This window comes from Coenobita brevimanus, chromosome 83, assembly GCF_032717465.1.
Source record: "Coenobita brevimanus isolate Jiangsu-jjx chromosome 83, ASM3271746v2, whole genome shotgun sequence".
Classification (NCBI taxonomy): Eukaryota; Metazoa; Arthropoda; class Malacostraca; order Decapoda; family Coenobitidae; genus Coenobita; species Coenobita brevimanus.
In genome coordinates this window covers 13,563,280-13,580,301 of record NC_137036.1, presented here as the reverse complement: position 1 = coordinate 13,580,301, position 17,022 = coordinate 13,563,280, and the positions used below count along the sequence as shown (strand labels likewise).

The window sequence follows — 17,022 nt, the reverse complement described above, 5'->3', positions numbered from 1 at the left end:
CTCCCCCTCCCTCTTCCCCCCTCCACCTCACTCACATACACTCTCTTCGTCAGTCTTTCACCCTCCATCCTCTCCACATGAACATATTATACACGAATCACATGCGTCTCATACACAAAATCAAACGCACTTTTGAATGGTGGGTTGCCAGAGCACGATAATAACCTCAGAGTCGCGCTATAGTTGTGGTTAGCATCGCACCACTGTAATTGTTGACTGGGTGACCTCAACTTGGCGTATTTTCTGTATCTGTGCATTACCTATAAGAATAGAGTTTTATAATTATTCACTTATTTTTGGAAATTTCTATATTAATACTTTTTTTTTTTTGGCTGTACTCGTACTTATAAGGCAAGTTGTATGGGAACATTATTTCTGTACTGTTGTGTGATATTACATTTAGCATATTGTTAGTCATCATTTTGCACAGCTTCAAAAGTATTCAACTAATGTAAGTTTGTTTTACCTGGGTTTTCACAATAAAAACCATCAGATAGTTGTTCATTTTACTATACTACATCGAAGACAGACGATCAAGAGGCAGAAACCATGAGTAATAGGCACCGGTGAGTTATCTCTCCCCCGATGCCATGTGTTTCATTAGATTCCCAATGAGCTTCTCCAGCTTCTTTAGTTCCTGCTGGCTGTCAGTCTTGAACTGTATGCACTGAAAATTTGAAAGAAAATAAGGTGTTATCAAAAGTATTTATATATCCTCTTTCAGTATGAGAAGTCTCCCCAAAGCTTAATAAAAAAAATATAGTAGAAGAATAGGGAGATTATGTATGGATGTGATAGGTCGCAGAAACACACTGAGATGGTCTGGCAATGTGGAGAGGATGGATAGCGAGAGAATGACAGGGAGTGTGTGTGTGAGTAAGGTGGAGGGGGAGGCCAAGGATGAGATGAAGGGATGAAGTGGAGAGGTATATGAGAGGAGTGTGAGCTGGAAGCAGGGCAGTGAAATGGCAGGGGACAGGGTGACATGGAGGCAATTTGTTTGTGGCCACCCCTTATGGAATTAAGGCATCTGGCAAATAGATAGATTGATAGATGAAGACACTGTACTTTTAACACTATCATTATGAAGGGCCTGCTATGCTGAATAAACTGTCTAGTAGCAACAAAAAATTTATATAAAAGACTTCATAGAGGAGCTTTTATATATACAAATCATGACTGACATTATACCTGTACAAGTAACTGTCTAACATAACATTTTTTCCTGGCAAAACTGAGACATAAAAACTTTGCAGGACTAGGGGCTGTTCCCATGCTAAATAATACTGTGGCAGCAGGCACGACGTTAAGGTAACACGTCATCACAAAAGCTCATTCACATATTCAGAAATCATCCAAAAAAAATGTGAAAGAAAGAAATAAGGCTTGTGTACACATTCATGCACTGGCTTCATACTAGAGGCCTTAGTGATGCAAAATATCAGTTGCAAGACTCACCACAGTGTTGTCTGTGACCTTGACTTGCAGGCTGCTGTTGCTGTGGTCATATTTCATCACACATCTCGTCTGAAAAGAAAGGGTATCTGATCAGGTCTCGTGTTTAGGAATATTAAAAATTACCACATAGAGATGAAGTTGATCTTTGGTGTAGAGCTGGCTCATCCATGGCTGAAGTTAAGTTTCTTTAGGTACAAGTATCAAACCTATATCTCAGACTGGCAGTATAAAAACTCTTCCTGCAATACATTTCTATTTGGCTATACTGAATATGTAAGCAGGGAGGAAGTGTGGTAGGCCAAGAAGGTGGATTTTTTTTTTCTTTTTAATGCCCATGTCCCCTTTTTTTTATATGGGCTAGGGCATTGCCCCTGGGTAGAGGACTTAGGTTTTAGAGCGTGTAGCACTTTATGATTGGATGCCGTTCATGATGTCTACCAATGACCCTTGGGTGGACTCAAACCTCCGACCCTTCAGTCACAGCACTCCAACCCACTGAAGCACGGCTGCTACAACCAGCCAGGTGACAGGAAAGCACTACCTCTCCTGGCAAGGCAGCTTACCCGGGCGTGGTGCAAATGCACTTTTGGTCTCCAGTCAGGCGCTCTTCCACTAAAGCCACCATCCACTCCCTGAATGGATATAGTAATATGCCTGTGTGTGATGAAGCAAGTTGTGGAAGCTGTTGATGACAAAATTGAACTGGTCTGTGGAAATATGTATTAAGAATTACATGAAAAGGGTTCAGCATCCCCTTTTAACTAGGCAGTCAACAAAGTAACAGCTTGGCAGGTGTGTTTATAGTATCAGTTTTTAAACAATGAATTACGTGCCAATAGTGAGGCCTGTGAAGTGAAGCCAACATTGCACCATAAAGAACTGAGAAGATGATAAATATTGAGGCATGGTCTAAAGTGTGAAAGTGTGGCTACCAACACTGTCCTGTGAAATGGCTGGGTTACAACTGTCACTACACACATTCACTTGGCACTTGTGAAAGGTGCTGATTGATTATATTGGAGAATAATACATAGAAACTGAGAGGATCTGGCCAAATGTTTACTGCTATGTGCTTGTGTACTTTTTAATCCTGAAATTTTTTTACGCCTAGAAGTATATTACAGATGAGGAACATTTTTTTTTTACACTATTAAAAGTCTTCCTGAAAGTATCAAAGGGTATAAAAACACGATTGATTAAAGGTGTGGGGATATGGACACAAAACCAGACATGGAATCACCTTAAATCCACTATAATGAAAGAGCATCCACTATAATGAAAGTGCAGAGTGGTACCTCCATCACAATGAATTCTACGACCTGTCAATATGCCAAGGTATATATCCCCCCCACCTGTCTCAGCTTCTCTACCTTCATGGGGGCGTTGAGGTACACTCGCTCTGCCGCCTTCTCGAAGTCCTCAAATGTCTCCACAAACACCATATTGGACGGAGCTGCTATAATTAAAAGGAAATCCAGCAGACGTGAGGCCAACAGCAGACCTGAGGGTTTGTTTACAGCCACTTGGCAAATTCGGCCTCGGCTACCCTCTCACTGGGACGCTCCGTATCACCTTTCACTCAGCGATTTGTCCTACACCTTGCATCCCGGTATATCGAGGTACTGCGAAATCCTGGGTAGTGTTGAGCATGTACAGCGTAATTATTCTTTTAAGCAGAACTATAAGAATCCAAATTATAATATTTTGTTCCGAAAATAACAGCTGGAAAGTAAAAAGAGCGATGATGCTGTAATGAAATGGAATAATCAAAATTCGTTGCATATATATGAAGCAGTTAAAAAGAAGGGCGCTAGTTTTAGTATGAGAATAAGCTAATGATCAAAGAACCACAAAAGAAAATGCACACGTGGATAAGTTTTCCCATTGTAAATTTCGGCTCCTACGATTATACCTGTAATGGTCCTCCCACCAGGTGACAAATAGGCCTATCAGTCTCTTCCTTATATTACCAGAAATAGGAAATAAATGAATATACACCTTTTCGCACCTGTTTTGGGGATACAATGGAAACCTCGGGCAACAGATGGCGGTGGTGAGGAGATACAGGTGGGGTGGGGGTGGGTGGGATTGGATTGATGGGTGGGGATTGGAGTGGGAGGGGATGGGTGCAGGGATTCAGGGTTGGCAATTTAGTACTTTTAGCTAGACCCACATATAAGTTCCCTTCACATAGCTACAAATATAAGCATCCAGCAGCAAGGAATTTAGTTATATTCACGAGATTTTCGCAAAAGTTGAACGATATCATGGAGATACTTGGTGTTGGTAATTTAGCGCTTTTTGTTCGATCTCAATATCTCCTCTTAAATCGACATTTTTAACTTTTAACTACTAGTAATTTAGGTATATTCCAGGGATTCTTCCAAAGTTTGAATGATTATATAGATACTCAGGGATGGGGCTTTTTCCTAACCCAAAATCCTTAAGCCACTATATTTAACGTTTAGCAACAAGAAATCAAAGGGTATTTTAGGGATTTGGAGAAGGTTTGACTGGTATTGCAGAGTTTTTAGCCATTTTTTGTGAGTTGGTGGAGATTTTTAGATTTAATAATTAAAATTTAGCGATATGACAATGCTGGATATGACAACTCGAGCAGGTTTGTTGGCCGGGAGGGGGAGGGAGGGAGGAGTGAGAGTGAGTGTGAGTGAGCCAGTGTGACTAGAGTGTGTAGTGGCGTCTGTGGTGTTGGTAGTAAACAGTCATGATCACCTTCGTCTCCTGACCCTCTCCTCTCCCTCCCTGACTCACCTCGTAAGTAAAATTAACGGTGTGGTGATTAATGGAGGGGTATTTGTGGTAGGTGTGTGGTGTTGGCAGTGGGTTGGTAGTGATGTTTTGGTGTGTTGGTGAGGGTTGGTATAGCTGGTTTGTTTTCATTTGAGGGAACTGGGCCATTTTCAACTCGTATAATATGTCTAGGGTGCATGAAATTCAGTGATTGATAGTTATATGGTAGGATTGAGTCTCCTTGGTTACTAGTCAAGTTTTAATCGTCAGTCTGACTACACAGGCCATCACCTGAACTGAAGAGGAGTATAGTGATTGGTGTGTGTGTGTGTGTGTGTGTGTGTGTAGTGATGAGAGTGAGATGGTGTTTGTAGAGGAGCAAGTGTCATTATACAGTAATTTTTTAATATATATATTCCTGTAATATATTTGACCAACATACTAGCAACAGCCATTCACTTTTCTCATATTTTCATGTTCATCAATATCAGTTGGCCACATCACAAATATATTCTTGAAACAGGAAATTAAGGTATAAATATAGCAATCTATCTATCTATATATCTATCTATTGCCAGACACCATAATCCCATAAGGGGTGGCCGCTTGACTTTGAGTTATTATGAAGGTAAATATACAGAAAGAATTGAGACTTGTCATAGAGGAAAAGGATTATCAAATATATGTTATTCTCTCAGCTCATAAATAATTTCTTCAGGATATGCATTGTTTTTTATATTAATTTAGCTTTTTTTAATCTCTCATTACTAAAAACTTGCATCAGTGGGCAGGAATTTTAAGATAGATAGATAGATAGATAGATAGATAGATTATTATTATTATTATTATTATTTTGATGGTATTTCTGTTATTACTATTACTACAGTACTGCTACTACTACTACTACTACTACTACTACTACTACTACTACTAGAACCACCTCCTCTGCTATTACTACTCCTACTATCACTACTACTGCTGCTACCACCAATACTACTGCTACTACTATTAAGAGCACTACTATTAATACTGTTATCACAACTTTTGTTACTACTACACATACTACTGGTATTATTATTATTATTATTATTATTATTATTATTATTATAGGCTGCCCTGACCTATAAAGAGAGCTTATTATTTGAGTACCCTTCTTTGTGTGAGATAATTGGGTAAAGAGACAGGGGAGGGGTGTTGGGTTGGCAGGGTACAGGGTCCTTGTGGGGCTTCTTGGGCGGTGCAGCCAGGCTCAGGGTTTGATTAGCACACACAGATTTCAGGCTTATGTCATTTCGGGGGTAACTTTTTCATATATGGGGAATGCTTTGTTGTGCACCATCATCCACTCACTTGATGTAGTGCTGCCTACTCCTTCCATCCCCTTTATCATTCTTTTCCTGTCTGCATTCATTTCTTCCTATTTCTCCCATCTTTCCTGTCACCAGTACTCTTCTTTCCTTTTCAGGTGTTTTATAGTGGCAAACTTAATGGTTTCCTGTAAGCCAGGAAACCATGTACAGTGCTGGGTGGTAGCCATATAACCAACCCATATGTCCCCTACTTGTCAGCCATTGGGTTGGTGGAGGGTTAGTGCCCCTGCATGTAAAACAACCAACATAGAGTCAGACGGCCACCCCTTTTGGGATTATGGCATCTGGATATAGATAGGTAGATAGAAGACTGCAGGAGTATGGTAGCAAATTGTCCTTTGTTGTAGCTGTTATTCGTATGTAACGTTAACCACTGACTCATTCACTGGATAGCCATTCACATGTTGGTGTATTGTTAACTTCAGGTGACTCAACACTGAGTGACAGTAATGCAGGAAACCATTTATAGCTTTGTGAATGCCAGCCACTTAACCAGATGGATGCCTGGTGGTCTAGTGAGTTTAGGTGCCCCAGCCAGATGTGGTCTTTAAGGACATATATCTAAGAGGTGGATAGGTTTAGTACTCACAAATTGCCACTCATGGAACCATGACTGGTCACTGTGGCCTTAAATGGTTGTACTGAGTAACCTGCCCTGTGCCTCTGCCTGATGATGCCGTAAAGGATTGGTTAACAGTAATATTAGCTACTGTATATATTTTCATAACAGGATTTAGTTGTAATTTGGTGTAGGACATGGTTGTCATGTGGTGTAGTAGTGGCACTGAAGAGACTGGTAAAGAAAAGGGGACATCACTGGGCATACAGCTGCACATGCATTATGGTATACAGTATTGTAGTGTAGCAACCGAATAGAAAAAATAGGCTGAGTTCCAAAATTCTGCAGTTTTGTAATTGTAGTCTTTGTCTGGAACTGAACCCTTACACACCTCAGGAAACCAGTGTACTTAGCAGTTACAGTACATTATCAAGAATATACTGAACACAGGTACCGTAAATGTACACAGTGCGAGCATATTTACTTCGGTCATGCAGTCATTCCCCACTTTAAATAATTTGATATAAGTTTTGACATAAACTTGCCCCTGATTCACAATACAGCTGTGTTGATGTCAGAATTGAGTGTTTGTTGTGGTTATATAACATGAGGTATAAATCAGAGGGACAGTTCTGATCACTTGTGGCAGTGAGTGTGTTGGCCTTATGCACAGGTGTTTGGTTGCTTCTGAGTGATGATTTGCATTGAGAGGAGGAAGAAAACTGTAGCACCGTCATCACCAACTACCCTCTCCTGATACCCCTACCTCCCTTCCCCAACAACAATTTCTTTGCTGGAAGTGAATCAGCATTTGTGTCAGGCTAAATCAGTGTCTTTCTTTCATGTGCAACTGCTTATGTGCATCTTTTGATGGTGGAGAGAGGTGCCTTCATGTGGTAGAATCTATATAACTGGACGATGGAGTTACCTGGTTATGCATATGTCCCTCAGCTCCCTCCCTGTCCCCCAAAATGAGGTGACAGATGGCAGGAAGAGGGCAGCATCTGCATGCAGTGTAACATCTAAGGGTATCTCACACCAAGTAACATTTTCCCAGCTGACATTCAGGACTTTATGTGGTTGCTTGTATATGGCTGTTCAAGTTCCCATCAACATCATCCAGAGACTTATCCCACCTAAGGATGGGGTGAGGAAAGGTTAAGAGAGCAAGAAAAAAAATGATAGAAGGAAAAACAAGCCAAGAGTCTACACAGTTGATTGAGCCACTCATTCACTCACCTTTCAAGTTTAAATTTACAAGGGAAGAAAAAACTGAATTTGCCATTTTCTTCCAGACATTGATGTTATGGGTTTCGACCTGACGCGGTTTCAAGGGGAGGTGGACGAGGAGCTACTCTGCCCCATCTGTTCAGAAGTGTTGGAAGACCCACTACAGGTAATGCTCACCTTCACTCAGACTCCTCTAATCTCACCTTTACTCATACTCTTTTAATCTCATCTTCATTCATACTCCTCTGATCTCACCTTCACTCATACTCTTTTAATCTCTGTCTACCAGTATCCAAAACCAGGTGCCTTAATCCCCTAAGGGGTGGCCACAAACAAATTGTCTCCATGTTGCCCTCTTCCCTACCGTTTCACTGCCCCCCCCCCCAACTTACACCCCCCTCTCTCATATGCCTCTCTACTCCATCCCTCCATCTCATCCTGTCTCCCCTTCCCTCTCCATCCTTCCACCTCACTCACATAAACTCTCCTGGTTACTCTCACTGTCCATCCTTTCTACATGGCCAAATCTCCTCAATATATTTCTCCTGATGCTTTCTTTCACCATTCAGTTTTTTCATCTGGAGCATCTCAAAGTGTGGTGTCGTAGCTGGGTATGCCCACCATCCACTCACTTGCTGTAATGCTATTGTTAGGTGACTACACTGATAAGCCAGATAGTTTCTTGTACTCCAGGAAAGCATTATGTTTGGTGGTAATCATATAACCAGCAAATGGATGCCTGGTGGTGTAGTAGGATAAGGGGCAGTCAAGGTGACCCATAGTGGAAATTTTTTTCTTTCTTGCAAGTTTGCCACCTATGAAAAAAATTGAAATTATTATAATGTGTGTATTGTATCTGCCGTTCTCAAATTTATCTCAAAGGTACATAGGAAAGTCCTCTGAATAGACCTACCAAGTGGAATGTAAATACAGTACATTGCAGCACATGTGTTTCAGGCACCCTCTTGCGAACATGCCTTCTGCAGCGGGTGCATCAACGAGTGGCTCTCACGCCAGCAGACCTGCCCTGTCGACCGCCAGCCCATCACCTCCTCCCAGCTCAAATCTGTGCCAAGGATACTCCGCAGCCTCCTCTCTAAGTCAGTCCAGTTTGGTTCCTCAGTTTCGGTTTTAAACTTTACCGGTTCTCTTTGAAACATGCTTCCCCAGAATAGTTCCCCCAAGACTTCAACCTACAGCAGATCAAGTCCAACTGTCACAGATTTTTTATGAATGGAGGACACCTGTAATCTGGTGTATGGATTTTTTTGTTCTCCCTGCTAAGTTTCTGTTAAAAAAAAAGAATTGTGGAAAATGTTGAGTAAATATAAATTAGTACCATGTTTCCTTCTGTGTAACCTTAGTATTGTAATGTCTGTGTATAATTTTCACTATAAACCTAACCCTACACATGGTGACACTCTGCATCCTGGGTGAAGCAGCTGCATTGTCCACCCAGGAGCCAATCCTCACATATTTCCCTGCACGTCACTATGGGAAGTACTCTTGTTTGATCCTGGTGAGGTGCTCTACATAAGGGTTATTTAATCTGTCATTTAAATCCACCTCACTGACCTATAAATTGTTCAGCTTTTCTTCTGTGTAACTGGTATAGTTCTCCATTCTCTCTCTCTCTCTCTCTCTCTCTCTCTCTCTCTCTCTCTCTCTCTCTCTCTTTCTCACAGTCTTGGGGGCAGCCTTTGAACTGGTATTATTTGATCTAATCTCAAGAGACGTGCATTGTTCATTACACTAACAGAGAGTTCTTGATCACCTTGGCCTGTATTATCATTGGTTAAGGAAATTCCCTAACACTTCTTCCATAGTGATTTATTTTTAGATGTGGCTGGCTAATATCACTTTTCATGTTATGTATGTAAAGTGAGGCAATGTATTAGAATTTATATAATGCAGAAGAGGACAGTAAGGTGAAATAAGGAAAATAAATTGCTAAGGAAAAGGTGTTAGGGAGCTTCTTTACCCAATGAGAGGACGGTCCCATGTTTTTCTCAGTCTCCATGCCACTAGGACACTGTTGAACCTCTGTCTTATCTTGAATATTGTTGGATCTCATACAGTATTGGGCAGTAACAAGAGTGCTTCTATGGCATGTTAGTAGGCTTGGGGAGGAGCGGGGAAATTACCAACACAGATTATTAGCAGTAGTAGTTGCAACCATGTGGAGAGGATGGAGAATGAGAGACTGATGAGGAGAGTGTATGTGAGTGATGTGGAGGGGGGGGAGAAGGAGGGAAAGGCCAAGGATTAGATGGAGGGATGGAGTGGAGAGGTATATGAGAGAGGGGGGTGTAAGCTGGGAGCAGGGCAGTGAAATGCCAGGGGACTGGGCGACATGGAGGCGATTTGTTTGTGGCCACCCCTTACGGGATCAAGGTGTCTGGCAATAGATAGATAGATAGTTGCACTCCCAGGCTTGTCTAAAGGTGAACTCAGTAGACTGCAAGCCAGAGTTGTTATGCATTCCATCATCCACTTTTGGGTAATAAGGAGGGAGTTGGGGATTTGTACAGGTGCAGTATAACCAGACATCAGAGCCACCCAGTCATATCAGTTGCCATCACATGCAGACATCCATATCTGTCACTTTACATAGATTATATTCCATTAATTGCAAAAGGGCAGTGAAATGGCAGGGACAGGGCGACATGGAGGCAATTTGTTTGTGGCTACACCTTACAGGATTAAGGCGTCTGGCAATAGATAGATAGATAGATAGTTCCCCTTGTTATTCTGGGACTTGAACCTGCTTTGGCAGAGTTACCAGGTCATTTGTTTAAGCTTTTGGCCATAACTCCCCTAGAACACATTATGATGGCTGAAACACGTAGCAGTTATGGGTAAGACTGAGTAACTTAAATAATAATAAAAGTAAAGTTGTTTAGGAGTATCAGACTGAAATGAATGCACTCTGATCACATGGCTAATGAAGGTAACTAGTGAGATATTTTGCTAACGGCCATACCACGGTGAGTACACCGCTTCCCGTCCGATCAGCGAAGTTAAGCAACGTTGAGTCTGGTTAGTACTTGGATGGGTGACCGCCTGGGAACACCAGATGCTGCTGGCATAACGTTCTCCCTACGTGTCAAGTGGGGTTGGTGGAGGATTAGTGCCCCTCCCTGTAAAACAATTAACTCTAAGCCCTTGGCCACCCCGTCTGGGATACATGGCGTCTGGCAATGAATGAATGAAAAAAAACTGTGCAATGTGATACACAACCCTTTCATTACAGGATGTAGTAGTAATAGTAGTTGCAACCTCAGGATCTTCGTGACGTGAACCCAGTGGACTGCAGATCAAAGTTTCCTTTCTGCAGCCCACCATCCTCCTTTCTGGGGAAACAGAGGGAACTGGTGGATATTTGTATAACCAGGCAGTAGAACCACCCAGTTATATCAGTGCCATCACATGCAGGCACCAGTTCAATACATCCATCTATCCATTCATCATCCAATCCTATGTTGCCCTGTAGAGGAGCGTAGGAACCCAGGGCTAGGCAAGTTGGTCCTGACATTTAAGATGAGAGTGTCACCAGTTCAATACACTGTTGATAAATTGAAACCAGTGACTAATTTAAAGTTGCGTGATTTGATTTCTTTTTAACCTTCCAGTAGTTACTTAAATCTTTGTCACTCTAAACTTACTTTGCATAGAGTAGTAGATATGCCTGTAGTTTATTCATTTTAATTAGGCAGAGATTTTTGTCCTTTTGCAGCTTATTTCCTATAGCTCATTAGTAGAATACAAGAATACAATGACTCAACATCCTTTCCATAGCACTTCTTTGTGACTAGCATCATATTCTAGTGTTCATCTCTTGTTCCAGCTCAGCATTAAAGATGGAGAGGTGGCACTTTTATGTATAGTTAAAATGAACAGAGTCTGGTCAACAGGCTATATAGTATTCTCAGTAATCTGCATTTACATTTTTGTCCCTCCGGCTAGACTGTACATCTCGTGTGACAACAAGCCCCATGGGTGTGGGTCGGTGGTGAAGCTGGATGCACTGGGCTGCCACCTGGAGGAGTGTGAGTTCAACCCCAAACGCCCAGTGCCGTGTGAACAGGGCTGCGGTCTGGTTGTGCCCAAAGATGAGCTGAAGGTAATAATAATAATAATAATAATATGGTCATGTGTTTCTCAAAAGGTAAGGGAATATGTGTGCCCATTATTTAAGGGGGTTAGAGGGGGCTTGTGTGTGTGTGTGTGTGTGTGTGTGTGTGTGTGTTTTGAGAAGTGCAAAACCCTGAGGCAAAATAACGAGAAACTGTTCCAGTACTTTTATCTCACATTTAAGGCTGTTTGTCAAATTTAACATAAGTCATTATTTTGTATGATGTCGCTTATTTTATCCTCCCCATCATGAGACAATTTTACTCAGCTTGAAGGATACAGTGCAGTAGTAGTAGTAGTATAATAATAGTAGTAGTTGTAACCCAAGGCCTCTGAAACATGTGAACCCAGTGGACTGCAGGCTTAAATTGCCTTTCAGAAGTTTATTGTGCTTTGGGGGAATAGGGAGGCAGTTGAGGGATGTTTGCATAGCCTGGCCACTGACCCACTTGGTTATATCAGTGCCATGGCATGAAGGGGTCCTCTTGCACCAGTCATTGCAGTATTGACGTTAAGCCCTTCATTTCATTTATTCATTTTTGCATATTGTTCATCCTGTTTAATTTTCTTCAGGTTTTAAGAGTGAGCAATGAAGTGGTTTATGAAAACTATCTAACCCCTTTAGGTCAGAAAATCTCCACAAAGCTGAATAGAGTTGTGTGGCAGCAAGAGTAGAGTGGAAAATACATCATTAGATTAAAGAGGGAGGGGGAGTGAGCTGGGGGGAGGGCAGTCAAATGGTGGGTGACAGAGCGACTTGGAGGCGTTTTGTCGGCGGTCACCCTTTGCGGGATTAGGGTATCGGGATATAGATAGATAGAAAGATTAAAGAGGTTACAGAATTCTCAAACATGTCCACATACTTACTGGTTCCCCTTTTCCAGGATCACAACTGCCTGCGAGAGTTGCGGAGCCTTATACAGAGCCAGTCTGGGAAAATTGCAGAGCTACAGCAGGAGTTGGCAGAGAACAAATATCAGCTCAATGAACAAAAACGAGAAATTCAGCTCCTCAAGGTGGGAAGTGTGGCCTTTATTTATGAGAGTCAAGAGTGAGAGCAATGGAAATGAGTTACTTGAGAGGAGCATGTGGAGTGACGTGGAGGGACGGGTTGACGAATGAAGAAGTGAAGGAACGCTGTGGGGTGGATGTGGATGTGGTTGAGAAGATTAGGAGAAATACACTGAGGTGGTTTGGACATGTGAAGAGAATGGAGAATGATAGACTGACTAAGTGGGTGTATGTAGGTGAGGTGGAGGGAGGAAGAGCGAGAGGTAGACCGAGGATGAGGTGGAGGGATGGAGTTGAGAGGTATATGAGGGAGGGGGGGGGTGAGTTGGGGGGAGGGTAGTCAAATGGTGGGTGACAGAGCGACTTGGAGGCGTTTTGTCTGCAGCCACCCTTTGCGGGATTAGGGCGTTGGGCTATAGATAGATAGATAGATAGACTGTTTTAATAATATCCAGAGTCCAGTACAATATTGCAGAGGACTTCTGTTAATGTAAGCATGTATGAAATATGTAAGTGTGAATGTGTATGTCTGTTAGGTGGAGTCAGGATTTAAGGGGCTTTATTGGAGAGTTCATGTGAGAGTGTAGACCATTCAGTTGAGAAGTCTTGGGTTACATTCCCCCCTCCCCCTGTCCAGGGGTGGGAAGAGAGGTATGGATGGTGATGATGACAGTGGAAAATCTGTAGATATTATTTGCTTGTCTACCAATAACCCTGGGAGATCCTACCATAAGAGTGCATTGTGGCTACACGGTTGATAATTGTAGCTTGTTTATATTCATCTGAGAGACCTGGGTTTCTCCTATAACTTAATCATGTTTTCGTTTTCGCTTTTGAAGGATCCAGCATGATTGTATGATATTCAGTGAACTCTAGTTATGAGGTAGAAATTAATCTCCTTGGTTGCTAATCAAATGAACCTCCAGCTTGACTTACCCATCAGCTGAGTTGGAAGGGATTAGGGATCTTTGTTAGGTTAGCGTTAATTTGCCATATCCTCACAGGTATTACAGACTCAGAAAGTGCATTATGAGTGCAGAGTGTTGTTCTTCATACCAGTTTCCAGCAACTATGAGAAGACAACTACAAGTAACTGATGCTAATACATGGTTAAGCTGCTCCCATAAAAAAGCCTTGTGAAAGAGTTCCCCAATAGGAAGTGTGGCATCATTTGGATATTGTTTTATTTGAGCATTTCAGTTCCAGTGATGTAGATATTTGTATTGTATTTTTGCTTCCTCAGGTGACTGTATTCAGTATAAGGAATATTTTTTTAATAGTAGGGATTAGATACAACCTTCATTAACCCCTTCTAGGATTGCTATGCTTACTGTAACAAAAACTATAGATTCAAAGTATTAATCCTTTCAGTCCAGTGATGTATTTCTCACTGTAATACCACCAGAACTATAATATTGAAGGAATTAACTAAGGGTATATCTAACTATCTCTAGTTTGAAATGCCTCCTCTAGTGGATATAATCTTAGGGGAACAGCAAGTATAAGCTAAAAAAATAAGTCTTCATATTCAAGGGATTACTAAGAAACCTGAACACTCCTTCCCCTCTCTCTCCTCTCTTCCCCTCCGCAGGACTTCATGCGTGCAATGCGTATCAGCAACCCCCAGATGCGTGCCATTGCCGATCAGATGGAGCAGGATGAGGTGGTGCGATGGGCGTCATGTCTGGCCCGGGCTCGTGTCACTCGCTGGGGTGGCATGATATCCACACCTGACGCCATGCTACAGGTGGGTGACGGCTAGTTCACCACCTGTATCTCATCAGCAAATTAGTGTATCTATCTTTATACCTAGGCTGCTTCCCCCCAGAAAAAGGGAGGTAGCTGAGACAGGATGACACACTCCCAATTTACTCATCCACACACACAAATTCATTCACATCTTAGCCCCAAGGGGAGAATTAAAGAATGAGTTATTTGAGAGGAGCAAGTGGAGTTCCATGAAGACAGAGATGGAGAAATGATGTAAAGGAGCAATGTAGTATTGATGTGGGTGTGATTAAAAGTGATAAGAGAAAGACTGAGATAGTTTGGCCATGTAGAGATGATGGAGAATGAGAGACTGATTAGAAGAGTGTCTGTGGGTGAGTGGAGGGAGAGCAAGGATCTAGGATAAGATGGAGGGATGGAACAAAGAGGAATAATTATGAGAGAGGGTTGTATGTGTGTGTGTTGGAGTGGGTGTGTTAATAGGATAGGGCAACTTGGATGTGATTTGTTTGTGGCCATCTGTTACGGGAGTAAGGAATCCGGCTATAGATAGATGAGATAGAACTTGAAGAAAAATTGTCAGTGAACGATCCTTTGCTCCCTGTGAAGCTGTTTGGACTGTTTTTCCTTAATATATAGCAGCAGTTATATGTGAAAAGTTATATTTAAGAGCCCATCCCTTGCTTTTAATGAGTAGTTCCTATAAACACCTTCAGCTTAAGATTTTCCCCTGTACTTAATGTGGACAATGATTAATATACAAATTATGTTATGGGAGAGCAGGCTGTGATCCGTCGAGCACTGAGTGAGTCTGGCTGTCCCCCACACATCATTGACCAGCTGATGGAGAACGCACATGAGAGACGCTGGCCACCGGGACTCTCCACCCTTGAGACTAGACAGGTGAGTGGCACAGAAGCAGGGAGGTGTGGAGCAGGGCAGGGTAGGATAAGGTAGGACAGGCAGACAAAGGGAGTGTACAGCAGAACGAAGGGAAGATAAGATAGAGCAGACCAGGGAAGGATGTGGCAAGACTGAGCAGGGAAAAGGCAGGGTGTAGCAAGACACGGCTAGTAGGACAGAGTTACAGTAGGGCAAGACCTGGCAAAGACAGGATAGGGCAAGACAAGACAGGCAGGGAAAGACAAAGCAGGATGGTTCAAGGAAGGCAAAGGCAGGGCAGGACAGGGCAAAGGCAGGTAAAGCATGGCAGAGCAAATACACAGCCTGCCATAGGAGACTCCTTAGCACATCGTTCTTAGTAAGTCCACTATAAGTAGAGTGAATGAGAGCATTTGTCCCATGTCTCCCATTTATTAATCATATCAAAGGGAGAATTTAGAAAACTGAAAGGTCTGAGTGGTCGGATAAGGTGCCAATAATTTTCTTAAATTATATTTCCCATTTAACCTTTTTTTATTACCTCCACCCCAGTTGTTAGTGGTAAGTAGTAAGTGGATGATAATGCATTTAGTTTTTCTATCTAAGCTATTTAATGTATTCATTTAGCCTCATGTGCTATCTCTGCCTACTTCACAGAACCTCACTACTCATTCTCATACACTTACAGGTGTTAGCTATTCTTCTTATACACATACAGTTGTCTTTCTGGCTGTACAATATCATATGCACTTACATAGCCTCACGTGCCTTTTCCATCTACCCCAAGAGGCCTTACTACTTATCCATGTACTCTTACAGATGCTATAGTATTCTCTGTACACCATCTTCTCCTACACTTAGGAATATCTTTCTACCCATTTACTACCTTATGCACTCATTTAGCCTCATGTACTGTCTCCATCTACTTCATGAGACCTCACTGCTTATCCCCACATACACACAGATGAACCGGCGTCACTATGAGAGCTACATCTGCAAGCGAGTGCCGGGGAAGCAGGCTGTGGTGGTGATGGCGTGCGACAACAGACACATGAACGACGATATGCTCTTAGACCCCGGGCTGGTGATGATCTTTGCGCACGGCATTGAGTAGCAAAGGTATTGTGTTGTGTGGTGTGAAAGTGGGATGTGTGGCTGGTGGACTGTGGATGAAACAGATAGAAAGGATTGAATAAGTGGTAGATTTTTTTCTGGCTTTCTGACCTCTAATTTTTTCTCCATCTTGGGAGGAAAAGAGGTTGGGATATTGATGATGTGTGTGGGTAGAAGTGTTGATAATATCTGTTTGTTACTGAAGTGTGATGCTTTGCTGTATGATTGGTAATGTGGAAGGAGTTATGAGCAGCTAGTTAACTGTTTTAATTTGTTGGATCTCAATGAAATCATCTTATAACACTAACAGAAAGGTGTATTGGTGTACAGAAAAGGTGTATTGGATATTGGGATGCTGTTTTAATTGGCCACGAAGACTTTATTATGTGTGTTTTCTGTAACATAATCGTATGACATTAATGAGTATAAACGATGTAATATGAGTCATTGATTTGTATTTCCATTAGTAAAGGAAGCATCCTAGTACCTCTTCCTTAGCGATATATAATTTTAGATATGGCTGGTTAATACGCTGTCTAAGGAGAGTGTGTTGATATTACAATGATTTCTGTAACTTGAAGACAGAGAGCAAGGTGTAATAAGCAAAATAAATCTCACAGGAAAAGGTGTTAGGGAGCTTCCTTAATTGACAAGAATACAAACCATAGAAGATTTTGTTGCCCCTCTTCCTCAGATATATATTTTCCTTATTGCTTCTTAATATCCTCTTGTATGTTACTGATATAAACAACAGTGATTTTAAAACAGCATAAATAGCATATAAAA

General features: G+C 41.9%; 2 protein-coding genes and 1 non-coding gene across 3 annotated transcripts; 2 read left to right on the top strand and 1 right to left on the bottom strand.

Annotated features, from left to right (window-relative positions):
* Positions 1-493: 493 nt before the first annotated feature.
* On the bottom strand, positions 494-2,967 carry Srp9 (signal recognition particle 9). Its single transcript, XM_080280085.1, has 3 exons — positions 2,829-2,967; positions 1,459-1,527; positions 494-667 (listed from the first exon to the last, which is right to left on the bottom strand). The coding sequence occupies exons 1-3, from the start codon at positions 2,898-2,900 to the stop codon at positions 572-574; spliced, it is 237 nt and encodes a 78-aa protein (XP_080136211.1). The 5' UTR covers positions 2,901-2,967; the 3' UTR covers positions 494-571.
* A 1,134-nt stretch (positions 2,968-4,101) lies between these two features.
* Positions 4,102-16,295, top strand: elgi (E3 ubiquitin-protein ligase NRDP1 elgi). The gene is made up of 8 exons (XM_080280205.1): positions 4,102-4,233; positions 7,434-7,534; positions 8,326-8,468; positions 11,335-11,491; positions 12,387-12,518; positions 14,105-14,260; positions 15,025-15,144; positions 16,088-16,295. The coding sequence occupies exons 2-8, from the start codon at positions 7,445-7,447 to the stop codon at positions 16,235-16,237; spliced, it is 948 nt and encodes a 315-aa protein (XP_080136331.1). The 5' UTR covers positions 4,102-4,233; positions 7,434-7,444; the 3' UTR covers positions 16,238-16,295.
* LOC145409980 (5S ribosomal RNA) lies at positions 10,338-10,456 on the top strand. The gene has a single exon (XR_013899206.1). It is a non-coding gene; the product is annotated as a 5S ribosomal RNA (ribosomal RNA).
* Positions 16,296-17,022: the final 727 nt, after the last annotated feature.